General features: G+C 56.6%; 2 protein-coding genes across 7 annotated transcripts; both read left to right on the top strand.

The window, feature by feature from the left end:
- Positions 1-478: 478 nt before the first annotated feature.
- On the top strand, positions 479-8,351 carry cep131 (centrosomal protein 131). 6 transcript variants are annotated; one of them, XM_037278062.1, is made up of 29 exons: positions 479-660; positions 1,282-1,315; positions 1,433-1,638; positions 1,713-1,804; positions 2,128-2,218; positions 2,288-2,382; positions 2,445-2,549; positions 2,621-2,788; positions 2,868-2,985; positions 3,054-3,161; positions 3,336-3,534; positions 3,632-3,726; positions 3,797-3,904; positions 3,993-4,163; positions 4,236-4,403; positions 4,481-4,663; positions 4,735-4,875; positions 4,969-5,094; positions 5,162-5,278; positions 5,449-5,478; positions 5,743-5,845; positions 5,920-6,229; positions 6,302-6,419; positions 6,499-6,573; positions 6,640-6,782; positions 6,852-7,029; positions 7,107-7,303; positions 7,464-7,524; positions 7,621-8,351. In XM_037278062.1, exons 3-29 carry the CDS (start codon positions 1,447-1,449, stop codon positions 7,690-7,692), a joined length of 3,564 nt encoding a protein of 1,187 aa, XP_037133957.1. In that variant the 5' UTR covers positions 479-660; positions 1,282-1,315; positions 1,433-1,446; the 3' UTR covers positions 7,693-8,351. The 6 variants fall into 6 exon arrangements, with proteins under 6 accessions (XP_037133957.1, XP_037133954.1, XP_037133956.1 ...); XM_037278059.1 differs by having other exon boundaries at positions 5,425-5,478; XM_037278061.1 differs by having other exon boundaries at positions 4,481-4,667; positions 4,739-4,875.
- A 319-nt stretch (positions 8,352-8,670) lies between these two features.
- st6galnac (ST6 (alpha-N-acetyl-neuraminyl-2,3-beta-galactosyl-1,3)-N-acetylgalactosaminide alpha-2,6-sialyltransferase) lies at positions 8,671-12,656 on the top strand. Its single transcript, XM_037278279.1, has 8 exons — positions 8,671-8,807; positions 9,859-10,277; positions 10,667-10,832; positions 10,907-11,081; positions 11,195-11,333; positions 11,404-11,507; positions 11,587-11,670; positions 11,732-12,656. The coding sequence occupies exons 2-8, from the start codon at positions 10,017-10,019 to the stop codon at positions 12,000-12,002; spliced, it is 1,200 nt and encodes a 399-aa protein (XP_037134174.1). The 5' UTR covers positions 8,671-8,807; positions 9,859-10,016; the 3' UTR covers positions 12,003-12,656.
- The last annotated feature ends 191 nt before the right edge of the window (positions 12,657-12,847 follow it).

Below are 12,847 nucleotides of genomic sequence, written 5' to 3'. Positions count from 1 at the left end.
AGTCAGTCCACAGGAATCCGTTCTTTGTCCCCGTAGCTCGCATCAAGCGTGCCCACCCCCCTAAAGCCTTTTGACATGCATGACCCCCCAAAGGTCGCCATCTGCCAGCTTTACTTGTGATGTGCAGCTGGCCAGAAACTTTCTCCTCCTCCTCTCAACACATCCTGTGGGTTTCCTTGAGGAACATAATGTCACAGCTTTTCCAATGAGGTTTCAAGAAGATGCATAGCACCTTCTGGCAAGTGACAGCGGAGACGGTATGTGCCTTCCTCGTTTTGTTGGGTCTCACTGCAGCCTTCGATACGGTGAAAAATCATTCCCATTCACTCCCGTTGTATCCTAAAATAACCATGAAGAAGATAAAGATAACCAAATCGCTAGTCACTCGTAACCACGCCCACTTGTAGGCGCAACAACATTAACCAATCAAAGGCAGGAACGAGAGACGAATACCAAGGTGCGAGCCAATAGGCTACCAGAAGAGGTGGGACTAACGGGGGTCTTAGTGAAGAGATGTTGACTTTCGGTGTTTGGCTTTCGCTCTTACTTCGTCCCAGTTGACGGACGAAGCGCGTCGATCGTCCCCCATCAAGTGGACCTTTTCCGATATTTTTCATCGGGGAGTACCTTCCGATGTGCTGCTGCTCTACACACGCTCAAGTAAGTTTGCGCGATGTTTTTCGGACGCGAACGAACGTTAGCTTGCCCAGCGCTAGCTTGTGCTTGCCCCGCGTTAGCTTCTTCTTGTTTTGGAGGAAAAAACCATGGAAAACATGTCCAGCGGAAAGCTTTCTAATCTCCTCATTTTGGCCGCTTCACGACACTGCGAGCTCGTTGTTGTCGTTGGGAGCATTTTTGTCATTTTAGCATCATACAGGCTGACGGACTCGATTGTTTTTGTTTTCCAGCACGTTGCGTTTATATTTCGCCACGTTCCGCTTTCACGTTGGATTTACCGTGACTGGTTTGCAATTCTATCACATCTAAGAGGGATTATTGGAGGTGTTTGACATTCAACTGCTGCAGTAAAGGCAAAAAAAAGTCGCGAGTGGTCCATTGAGACATCGCACTTGACTCCTCTCCGATTGGCAGTTAGTTGCTCATGACAGAGGATCAAGAATATATGCTGATTGTCAGCCCTTAACGCAACAAAGGTATAAATTAGAGGCAGCATACTGAACTGCTTAACAAAAGAGATTTTACCCATTTGCATTTTTTACAGCACAGGAATTTCCATGTGCAAAAAAAAGCATTAACTGGTGCGTTTCTCTTTGGGTTTAGACATCTGCTTTGCATCGGCAACGGGATCGCGAAGGTGAGTGGACTTTTCTTTCCTGGAAGCAGAAGGCAAAGGTGGCTTTTGTTGTTGGTTGTCATGGTGATGAGACTTGCTTTGTTGTTGTGAATGACCCGCATGTCGTCTTGTGCCTAGGTGTCGAGTGAAGGATGCACGCGACGCGAAGCCCCTCGTCCATTTCGGCCACACCTCCAGGGGACGCCCTGGACCTCAGCTTGTCCGGCTCGCGTCTCTCCTTCTCCAAAAGACCAGGCGCCGGCGTGTCACCCGCCGGGAAGTTGTTGGCCCGTTCGGTGTCGGTGTCGGCACCATGCGAGGCCCGAGGGAAATGCAACACCCTGGTGAGGAGCCGCCACTGCCACGCAGTGAAAACTTGCGCCCGGGTTCTGGTGAAAATGTGCGTCTGTCTCCGCAGGGTGACAGCGTGGCGAGCCCTCGCTCGGTCAAGAACCTGCGGCGTTCCAACAGCACCACGCACGTCAACCAGCAGCCACACTTTGCGCTCAGGTACCAAAATGTTTGGCAACAAAAAAATGCAAGAATGGCGTCAGTCACGCTGGCACAATACGATGCAGCTGCGCTGGCTTGTTTTGTGCGGGCTCCCAGGGGAGGGTCGGGACCTCGGGGTCAGGTTACCCGGGGCCGCCCCCGCCCAAACAAGAAGAGCGTGCGCCTATTGTCCGGCATCTGTTCACACCAGAAGCCCGGGCGCCTGTCTTCGAGTCCTGGAATGTGCGGCCTGAACAGCTTGCATTCGGGCAGCCGCACTTCCAGCTCCTCCCCCTCCGCTGAAATGTGAGGTTTACACTCTGTGTGTGTGCGTGCTGCAGTCCAGACCACCAGAGCGGTGACTACTTGACTGTGTTGGACAATGGCGCCGACGGCCGAAAGAAACCGGACGGAACCACATGGAACATCTTGGTATGGTGCAACGCACGCAAGCACACGGAGCCTTGTTGTCAAACGCTTTTGCCTTTGCCGCGACTTCAGGATGAGCAGCCTCGGGCAGCGGGCGCCGTCGCCGCAGACCCACCCGCCAGGACAAAGGGACGAGACCCCGCCGCATCCTTCACTGCCAACAATAGGTTGGTTTTGCTCTCCAAAGCCTTCGGATCATCTCAAAGGCTCAACTTCTCCTCTCGGTCAGGAGCAACAAGGGCGGCGTGGGTAACGCCGTCACCTCCATCCTGCACAACAACCACGGCGACAAGCCGCTGACGCCCAAAAGCTCCAACCAGAGGCCGCCCTTCAAGTAGGTTCTGGACGGGTGGATGGCTGGTCGATGAGCTCCGGGACTCCAGCTGCTTTTTTTTTGTCTTTCAGCAACCTCCTGAAGGCCAACGCCAACGACGACGTCTCTCTGGAGAGCGGCTCCCTCACCAAGTCCCAGAAGAACTTCTCCGCTGCGTCGGCCAACAACAAAAGTCCCGCCGGGCCCGGCAGCCCGCTCCTGCAGCACCGCAACCAGGTCTCAGAGGAGGAGGCCGAAAGGTAGCGCCGTTTTGTTTTTCCCGAAAAAGAAGGAATTTGCATTTACCGACCTGTAGATATTGTGACCCGAACGTTGCAGGTTCATCCAGCAGGTCAACCAGGCGGCCGTCACCATCCAGCGCTGGTACAGACGTCACGCAGGGCGGCGCCGTGCCAACCGTGCGGCGCTGCGCCGTATCCTGGACACCAAACGCAAGGTCCGCTCCGGTCCGCCTCACAACGCGGAGGGCCGCCAAGTCCGTGCTTAAAGTTGCTGCGTCAGCAGGAGTGGCAGGCGCGAGTCGAGGCCGAGAGTCACCAGGAGACGGTGCCGGACCAGCGCAAGCTGATTCGGGAAGAAAAAGCTCGCCAGGCCCGCCTCGCTGCTATTCAGGTCACTGCCAACGTTTCAGAGAGCAATTCTTGATGGCTTTGTTTATTTCTTGTTCTTTTCAACAATGTATCATTCATGCTTTGGATCAGCAGGAAGGAAATCAATGCAGCAATTACTGAATTTTTCTTGCGCTCAAGGCCTTGCACTAAAGTCTCCCCCTGGTGGTCAGTGTAGGGGCTGCAGCAGAAAAGAACACAGCATCTTCAGCATCCTTCTCATCTTCATGGAGCTCATCCTCAGCATCAGGGTGCCGAGGCGGATGAGGAGCAGCGGAGGCCGGGCGGCGCCACGCCGGCCAAGAGTTTCCCAAGCCACGCGTCTCCGACCGACAGCGTCAACTTGTCGCCAACGCACGCCAAAGCCAACAACACAGGTGGCCCACTTTGCTTTTTCCAGACGTGTGAGAGAGAAGCGTGCATGCGAGCGAGATGTGTCTCACACGTTGACATGCTGTGCGCCGACGCGGGCAGACTTTCATGCCAAGGTGACGGGCGACTTGAGCCAAGGGAGCTTCGGGGCGCTGTCGCCGGCGTTGTCCAATCGCAGAGGCTCGCCGTGTGCTCAGGTATCGCAGATCCTCCCTCTCGCGCGGCTTTCTGCGCTCGCTATGCTTCTCACTCGTTTTGTCCTCGTAGGAGCGCGGCGGCGGAGCAGAGCAAGACGACGATGTCGAGGGGAAGTCGATACGTCAGGCGAGACCCCGCCTGTCTTGCCTGACGCTCCTCGAGCCCGACCCTTGTGATGTACGTGCACCCTCTCCAGGTTTAGCCCAAAAAGAAAATCTGGGCCCTTGGGAATATCTACCATTGATTAGTTCCATTGATCCATCAGCTGTGCGCCAAGCTTCCCCTGGCCGCCAGAAGTCCTGCTTCGCCTCCCGGAATGGGCCCCAGCTCCACGGCAGATGTCAAGACCAAGAAGGCGCAAGAATTTGCTGAGCTGTCCTGTTTCCGAGTGGTTTCGCCCTCCTTGTCCAGTCGTGGAGGCTCCCGCTGCTCCCAGGTGAGCGAGCATCTTCGCGTGCGTTGGTGTGTGCAAAGAGCCACCATTTCTCAAAGCGGCCATGTTTGCCAGGAGCGTCCTCGCGGGCGTTTGAATGGCGGCGGTGACGACCGCTCCTGCGCCGCGTCCAAGTCCACCCTCAACGACCTGCTGGACACGCTCAAACTGCTGGAGGAGGAACCCGAGCGCCTCTCTCAGCCCAAATCTTACAACAAAGACAAATACGCTTGGATGGAGCAGGTGAGCAAAATGGCCGCCGGGGAAGCGGGGCCGACCTCCCCACAGTTCTTTGTCTAATCAAAAATTGTCCTTCAAAGGACGGCGATGCAGACTCGCTGACGGCCGATAACCTGGAGCGTCACGTCCAGCTCAGCTTGCCGGCGGCGGCAGACGGGGCGGCGTTGCTGTCGGAGGCCAAGCTGCAGAGCATCATGAACTTCCTGGACGAGATGGAGAAGTCGGAGCAGGAGCGTCCGCGCTCCACCAGCTCGCACAGAGAGGTTGGCCACCCTCGCTCGCGTCCCGCCTCGGCTGTCTCTGTCGTGCTGATTGCCATTTTGTGCACGTCCAGGCAGCGTTTTTGGAGGAGGAGGAGGCGACGGCACTGGACCCAGCCTCGGCCACCGCCGCCCAAGTGTCCGGCTCCATCATGAGGATCAAAATGGAGCTGGAGGAGAAGAAGCGTGTGGTGGAAATGCTGCAGAGCGCGCTGGTGGGGACCCGGCCGGCGCCCACCCACCCGGGCTCGTGCTGGGCCGGGCGGGCGCTGGCTAGCCTTCACCGTCCACCTTTTCTTCTGCGTCAGGCACAGCAGAGGGAGCTGACGGTGCAGCACGTAAAGGAGACGGAGAAGGAACTGAGCCGGAACCTTCAGCTGCAGAGGGACCAGTACGAAGCTACGGTGCAGAGACACCTCACCTTCATCGACCAGGTAGATGGGCAGGCGAACGAAACGCTGCCACGTGGGCCGGCGTGACCTCCCCGACGTCTGTCCTCAGCTCATCGCCGACAAAAAAGCACTGAGCGAGCGATGCGAGAGCGTCATCGCCGAGCTCAAGCTGGTGGACCACAAATACACCAAGAAGATCTCGCAGATGCAGGAGCAGCACGAAATGGTGAGCGCCCCGAGGCTGCCGGAGTCCCTTTGGGCATTTTGCTACAAGTGGGTTTCACCGCCACGCGCCCATCTTCTTTTCTTCTTTATTTTAACGGCCTCTTCCTCTTTTTCCTCGTAATCGTCGCCACTGCCGCCGTCACTGAGGCTCCGTCTCCTTTCCCGCCTCAGGTTTGGCAAATCCTGGGCCCGCTGTGCGAGGTAACGTCTCTTCTGCTCCTCCTTATTCTGTTTCTCTTCGCTCGTTTGTCCCGCGCACCGGCCCTCCTGCCGGATGCTCGCTGTGCACGTGAGTCTTCATCATCATCACCTTGGCTGATTCTTCATGCTCCTCTCATGTGGCGTTACCTGTCTCTCACTCATGCACGCACACGCCGGCCACGCCGCCGCCATCTTCCTATCTGGGGGCAGCCTCTGGTCTTTATCTAGTCTTTTCATATTCTTTGGTCCCCTCTTCCTCTCCAGGAGATCAAGAAGCTGAAGCAGCTGATGAGTGTCACGGAGAAGATCCGGCGGGAGAAATGGATCGATGAGAAAACCAAGAAGATCAAAGAGATCACAGTCAAAGGTACGGTGAAAAGGGGAAGCGGCACGCCGCTCTCTCGCCCGTCCGTCCACTCTCATCCTCGGCATCCCGCTCAGGTTTGGAGCCCGAGATCCAGAAGCTGATCTCCAAGCACAAGCAGGAGCTGAAGAAGCTGCGCACGCTCCACGAGGCCGAGCTGCTGCACGCCGAGGAGCGCGGCGCCGAGCGCTGCGCCCGCCAGTGCGAGGAACTGCGGCAGCAGCTGGAGAGCGAAAAGGAGGAGCAGTGCCGCAGGGAGCACGACTTGGCCCGCCGACACTTTGAGAAGCAGCTCCAAGAGGAGGAGCTCTCCCTGCAGCAGCACCGGAAGCGCGTGCACAGGGAGCTGGCTGAAGAGAAGGAGCGGCTAACGCAGCAGGCGGCCAGGTAGGAAGACCGACCGAGGCCGAGCGAGGCCGGGCCCGCATTCAAAGAGCACCGCCGTCCATCCGTGCGCAGGCAGCGCTCAGAGATGGAGGAGCTGCGTCAGCGCATGGAGGAAAACTCCAGCGTGGCCGGACGGGTCTTCAGGGAGGAGCTGGACAAAAGCAGAGAGGAGCAGGAGAGGAGGCACCAGGTGGGGAGCGCCGGGCCGAGCCCACGTGCACTTGGATGCCGCCTCCGGCTCCAAGTAAAAGTCCACATTTGTGACCCAGGCAGAGCTGAAGAAGCTGCAGGAGCGTTTTGCACAGGAGAAGATGGGCTGGGAGGAGGAATACAGGAAGAAGCAGGTGAGACATGCGGAGGGAGGCGGCTCCCGGGGGCCGCGTCTCGCTGATGGCGTGCACGCCTGTTAGGAGGCGGGGCTCCTCAGGCACGAGCGGCAGCTGCGAGAGGAGCTGCGGCAGGAGCGCGACAAAGAGATCCAGCTGGCCATCTGGACGCTGGAGGAGGAGACCAACCGGGACAAGGAGGAGTGCGAGCGGGTTGCTCACAACAGGTAGGTGACTCCAGGCTGGTGGGGAAATGTTTTGGACCAAAACAAAAAATTCTCCTTTTCCGTGCTCAGGGTGACTCGTGTGCGGGAGACGTACGAGGTGGAGCTGAAGGAGCTAGAGCGCACTTTGCGAGAGGCGCTGGACAAGCAGCAAGAGCTGCGGAAGCAACACGCCGACGCGCTGCAACAAGTGGACGTGCTCAAGGAGGCGCTGCAGCACAAGGAGCAAGACCTGCTCGTCGTCACGCAAGTGAGAAAGCCTGCCAATCGTCTGCACAACTGTGCCTCAACTCGTCCACAACTTACGTCTTTCCTCTTTGCGTGGAGAACCGGGACCAGCTGCTGGAGGAGCGCCACGGGCTGGCCTCGGCCGTCCGGCAGGAGTTCAGCGCCCGCCTGCTGCTGGCCGAGGAGGAGGCGCAGAAGGCCAGGGCCGAGACGGAGGAGGCGCGCAGCGCGCTGCGAGCCGAGGTGGACAAGCTCACAAAGGAGAAGGAAGACGAGCTCCACCAGGTGCACTGCCGGTGAGCTAGCACAAGCTTTGGCTTCATTTGCCGTCCTGCTTGAATACGAAGACTGAGATCGAGTCCAAAGCGGCTTCACTTGAGCCGATTTTGTTGCAAAACGTTTTAAAAGCTTCTTAAGATGTCCGTATTTGACAAACGATGCCTTGCTCGCCTGCAGAGTCAAGTCGGCCATCTTGAAGAAGGACGAGGCAGTGGGCGCTCTGCGGCGGCAGCATGAGGTGAGTGGCGGCGGGAGCAGGATGCCGCCTGGCCTGGCCTCGCTGCGGGCTGACGGAGGGTGGCCATCAACGCTGCGTTTTGCTGTCGCCTGCTAGGCCGCCCTGAAGAGGGCCGAGCGTCTGGAGGCCTTGTGGGAGGAGCAAAGGAGGCAGCTGATGGAGAAATGATGCCACTGCAAAGTACTCATCAGACACGAGCCGATGATGAATGACCACCAGTCCACCGTTGTCGGCGCCGTCCACCAAAATTGAGGTCAAAGTGCAAGGCGAGAGCTTGCCCGTATCGGTTTTCACGGCCAGCACTTTGACGTCAGTTTGGCTCGACACCCGAGATGGCCGCCGGTATCCCAGCATCGCGTTGAGGCGGGAAGGAAAGAAAATTTGTGGACGTAAAGTGACAGACAGGAAGGAGCAGCCACAACTGAGCTATCCTGCTCTCTGGCCCCACCCCCTCCCAGGCAACAATGCTTCCAGATGTTTTTGTGGCCAGCCCGTGCAGGCAGGCCCGTGCAGGCCCGTGCAGGCCCACGCCCCCGAGGAGAAGCTCAGCCAATGTTTTCAAGAAGGAGAAGAGGACGTGTCGGCAAGGACGGCGTGCGTGGCCGTCGAGGCGTGCCAGCGAGGACCGAGAAGAATGTGTGGACGCGAAAGAAAAAAGTTAAAGGTGGCGGGGGCGCAAAACAAACGGCGCCGGCTGGGGCTGATGTCTTCACGTTCAATCGCTATTTATTGGGGTGGGGTTGCCTGAGCTCCCCGCTCTCTCTTTGGGCCCATTGACATTTGTTCAGCCCCCTTTTTCAATTAAAACTACATCTTTCCTTTTTCTATTTGGTCCATTTGTTCCGTGACTTCCTGCGCCAATGTTGAGTCAACAGAGACGTCGCATGTGTGACACAGCTAAATGTTGACCTTGCAATTTGGGGAAACGTAGTACATGCAAATCAGTAATCAGTATTCAAAGCAGATGAGACCAGAAACTTTGAACTGTTGCACATGGCCATGTCCATAATGTCCTTTGTCCCTTAGCGCAGCATCATGTTGCCGCTCTCCCATTGGCTGCCCCCTCTCCCCCCTCCTTCCCGGCCCATGCCGGAGACGGGCCCCGAGCCGAGCGCTGACGGCAGCAGCTGTTGCTCTCTCACAGTGGCCCCACCCTGCGGACCCAGGCTCAGCCCCCCGAGTAGGCGGGCCCGGCCCCGGCAGCAGCGCCTGGCCGAGTGCCTCCAACTCCTCAAAGCGCCTCAGAGTCCTCGCAAAGATCAACCGAGGGAAAGCCGCATCAGGTGAGGTATTTTTCCCACCGCCCCCGACCCCACCCACTCCGCTAGAATCGCATAGGAGTCGCGCTTAGTAGTCCCTTACGAGTACAACTGTGTTGGAATCGTACGGCAAGCTCGCTTAGATGGGCTGGCGGTTCCGGCCACGTTTAAAACCTTTTGAAATGTTGGCGGTGTTCATGTTGGAATCGCCGTTCGTCATCTTTGAATCATTCTTGGAATTGTATTCAGGTTGTGCTCGTGATCGCAATGGTGATCATTTTAAGAATCACATTGCAAGCGAGCTTCATGTCGCTTGGAGTCATCTTCAAATGATGGCAGAGTCATAAAAGAATCTCATCGAGTTGTAAAAATTATGCTCGGAATCGTGTTCAAATTCTCTTGGAATCCTGAGCGAATCGGCTTAGAATCACTGTGGTTAAAGTTTATGAAGTTCGGGTCATGTTTCATTTCCGGATGTTGCGCAGGACAAGGCAGCGCCCCTCCCCTGCCCTCCCCTCCCTGTCTTGCCACAAAAGACAAAAAGTGAGGCGGACTGACTCGACTTGTGTGCATGTTTGTGTGTCCGTCCGCTCGTGGCATTTTCACTTGCCTTCAGCTGCACTTTATTGTCCCAGCTAGGAGCGGCATGTGTATGTGTTGGGGGGGGGCAAGACGGGCTGTCTTTCACTTTACGACCTTCAGCGGGCCCCCGTCACACACGCCCAAGTGGGAAAGTTGACACTTGTCGGAGTCATGTGAGAAGAAGCCCGTTGCCCTCGAGCTTTGGTCCTCACTTCCTGTTCAGTGTTTGCTCAGCAGCGCCATATTTGTCACAACCGTTTACGGCTCGCCCACACGGCCGAGCGACAGGAAGTGGAGCATCACCAACAGGATGTAGATAAGCGCGAGCGGCCGTCAAGGTCGCACGTGGCCAACCGTGCGGAGGTCGAACGAACGAGCTCCAAGCGTCATCCTGTGACGTCATCAGCTCGCCCTGTCCAAACGTTGTTCTTTGTGATGGATTGGCGACCGCTCGCTTCATTGTCCTTCTTTGACTAGTTGATCTTCTCCCCAGACGGACGCTGAACTTCCTCAATCGGCCTCCACCGTCGCATGACCCCTGATGCGCCATCAGTGGAGGCGGGGGACAGCCAAGCCCCCAGCACAGGCAGCTTCTGACGAAGCGTGCTCGTGACACCCTCCACCCCACCCACCCCTTTGGTGCCCACGGGGATGTCGGCGCCGAGGCGGCTGGCGCTGGCCGCCGTCACCATGGCCTCCCTCCTGTGCTTCTACTTGTTGCCCTGGTCCCAGCTGACAGATGGTCTGTCTGTCTTCCGCAGCGATTCGCCAGACTCGGAGTCGAGTCTCTGTGGCGACCGGGCGAGCCCCACCCCCTCGCCAGCTGCTCACGCGTACAACGTTTTCGGAAAAACCACCGAGCCCTCCTTCATCGGCGATGCTTACGCCAACGAAGACGTCCCACCGCAAACTGTGAGTGGAGTGCAAACCTTCTGCCTGATTGGTCCAAAAATCAGTTGAATGTTGAATTCATGCTGGCATCGCTTTAAAATAATCGTGCTTCAATTTGTTTTTACAATTGTCTTGAATTGATGTTTGAATGCTGTTCACAGAAGGTTGGGATTGGTTGGGACTACTCATGCTAAGAGTCATGTTTGAGTCATCATGCGATCTCGCGAAGAGTCATTTTGGACTCAAGGTTAGAATCCTCGTGCATTGTCGGACGATCCCAGTTAGAAATTTGACTGTTGTTCAAATCGAGTCACTTTGGATATCAGCTTGCTGGATTCAAGCTTTGACTCTTGTTTGGAATCGTGCGAAAGAGTTGTGCACGGATTCAACTCGGGGCCACATGTGCACAGGACTGCCCCGACGGCATCAGAAGCCGCGTCCTACGCTCCGACGTGGCTGGCCTGTTCCTGAAGAACATTCCGGTGCTGCAGCAGTCCACAGACGCCACGCCCGCCCAATACAGCCGCCTCAGTCGTTACGTGGGTGCCAACGGCTGGGGGAGCCTCGCCTACCCCGGTCGGGACCCGCACGACCGCTTCCCATTTGAGGAAAGGGATCAGTCAACGTTAAGGGTGACTTTTTCTGGACAGTGCTGTCGGACACGCTGGCGCTGCTCAACTCATCCGCCAACGGCATCATGTTGGACGACTGGGCGAGGCGCGGCAACCGATCCGGCTGCATTCGCTGCGCCGTGGTGGGCAACGGCGGGATCCTGAAGGACTCCGAAAAGGGCGAAGAGATCGACAGCCACCACTATGTCTTCAGGTGAACTTATGCCTTCAGTCAGGTCAAATCGGGTCTCGAACCACATCGTTTGAGACCGAGTTTCCTTCTGAGACATCCCCCCTTTAGTGACGGTTCTGATTTTGCTGGCCCAGGACAAACGGCGCCGTCCTGACAGGCTTCGAGAAAGACGTGGGGGTCCGCACCACCCACTACACCTTCTCAACCAACACCTTGATGAACTCCATGATGAGCTACGCCTCCGCCGGATACCGAGGCCCGCCTCAGTCCCAGGTGAGGCCCGCACGTGCGCACGCACAAGAGGACGTTCGTGCAGGCTGACGCCGACATCGCCCCCTTGCAGGAAATGCGTTACGTCTTCCTGCCTGACCACGACCGCGACTACTTGATGATGAAGGCGGCGGCCCAGCACACGCTGGTTGAGCGAGGCCGGGAGCAAGGCAAAGAGTCAGTAGCGCCACGTCGGCTTGCGAGCTTTTTCCGTTTGACGCGGCCTTGTCATCACCGTGTCGTGTTTTACACTCAGCCCCACGGCGTACTTCGGGAAGGACGTGACAGTGGCCAAGCTGAAGATGTACCATCCCGACTTCATCCGCTACCTGCGAAACAGGTGAGGGAGCCCCGCCCTGCCTCGCCCAGCTCGGCAAGCCAACGGCATCATTTCCTCGCAGGTTCCTTCCGTCCAAAACCCTGAAAACCAAGAACCGCAACATCTACCGGCCATCGACCGGCGCCATCATGCTACTGGCAGCGCTGCACAGGTGCGACCGTGTCAGCGCATACGGCTTCATGACGCCGCAGTACAAAAAGTACTCGGACCATTACTATGACAAGCAGTACCACCGGGTGGGGTTCTTCATCAATCACGACCTGATGCTGGAGATGAACCTGTGGCAGCGACTGCACCAAGCCGGCCTCATCACGCTCTACATGCGCTCGTGAACACTCCTTTGTCAATTCTTCTGAGCGTCCCTCGACATTTCTGACCACTCCCAAATGCTCCTGACCTGAGGCAGCGAGCGAGCCTCGACACCGCGAAGACTCCTGAAAAGCCGCCCTTGTAGTTTTTTTATTTATTGTCATGACGCGCATTTGCACGCCCTCGGCTGCTGCTTGTGGCCACCGATGGCTCCTCAGCGACGTATACGCCCGCCACGCTCAGCTGAAGGCGGCGCCGTTTTGCGTCTCACATTGTTTTTGGCAAGCAAAAGCGGCCCGTTGCTGAGCCAGACTGTTTACTGGGCGGTTGCCGTGGCAACCACCAACCGGACTCTCGATCCTGTTGCTAGGACAGCAGCGGATTGGAGCGCCAGGAACCACATTTTTTTGCCTTGTCTCTTCTTTGCTTTTCTTTTCTTTCTTTGCGACCTTTATTTATTTTCAACATGTTCTTTTTAGCTATGTTTCAACACGAGCATGTTCCTTTTCACATGTTTTTCAAACCAAGTTTCATTGTGACTGCCACTGCCGTCATTTCAGTGACTTTTTATATTTTCCATGTGGGTAATGTGTAATAAGAGCAGAAAAGAGAGACGCTTATCAAGTGCCAAGTGAATGAGTAACTGTGACGCACAATAAAAACGCTTTTAAAAGCTGCCACGTGAGGTCTGCAATGTGACTTTTTGTCAGGGTTAATAAAACGCAAGGAGAAAAAGTTAATGATAAAACTCAAAGTCAACTCACATACCTTGTCACGTGCTTCTCCTGCTCGGAAAAGGAAACAAAAGATAACTATTCGAAGTAGTTTCCATAAAATCTTAAATTTTCATATGCGGGCTTGACTAGCC

The sequence above is a fragment of the Syngnathus acus genome, chromosome 19, assembly GCF_901709675.1.
Source record: "Syngnathus acus chromosome 19, fSynAcu1.2, whole genome shotgun sequence".
Taxonomy (NCBI): domain Eukaryota; kingdom Metazoa; phylum Chordata; class Actinopteri; order Syngnathiformes; family Syngnathidae; genus Syngnathus; species Syngnathus acus.
The sequence above is the reverse complement of the archived record's forward strand: the minus strand, read 5'-3'. Positions and strand labels throughout refer to the sequence as shown.

Bases quoted from the DNA above. Each gene is read 5' to 3' on its own strand.
- cep131 (XM_037278059.1), top strand. From the start codon at position 1,447: ATGCACGCGACGCGAAGCCCCTCGTCCATTTCGGCCACACCTCCAGGG. The intron at 4,164-4,235 runs GTGAGCGAGCAT...CATGTTTGCCAG, and splicing joins GAGGCTCCCGCTGCTCCCAG to GAGCGTCCTCGCGGGCGTTT. The intron at 5,279-5,424 runs GTGAGCGCCCCG...GCCGTCACTGAG, and splicing joins TGCAGGAGCAGCACGAAATG to GCTCCGTCTCCTTTCCCGCC.
- st6galnac (XM_037278279.1), top strand. From the start codon at position 10,017: ATGTCGGCGCCGAGGCGGCTGGCGCTGGCCGCCGTCACCATGGCCTCC. The intron at 11,082-11,194 runs GTGAACTTATGC...TTGCTGGCCCAG, and splicing joins AGCCACCACTATGTCTTCAG to GACAAACGGCGCCGTCCTGA. The intron at 11,334-11,403 runs GTGAGGCCCGCA...GCCCCCTTGCAG, and splicing joins GAGGCCCGCCTCAGTCCCAG to GAAATGCGTTACGTCTTCCT.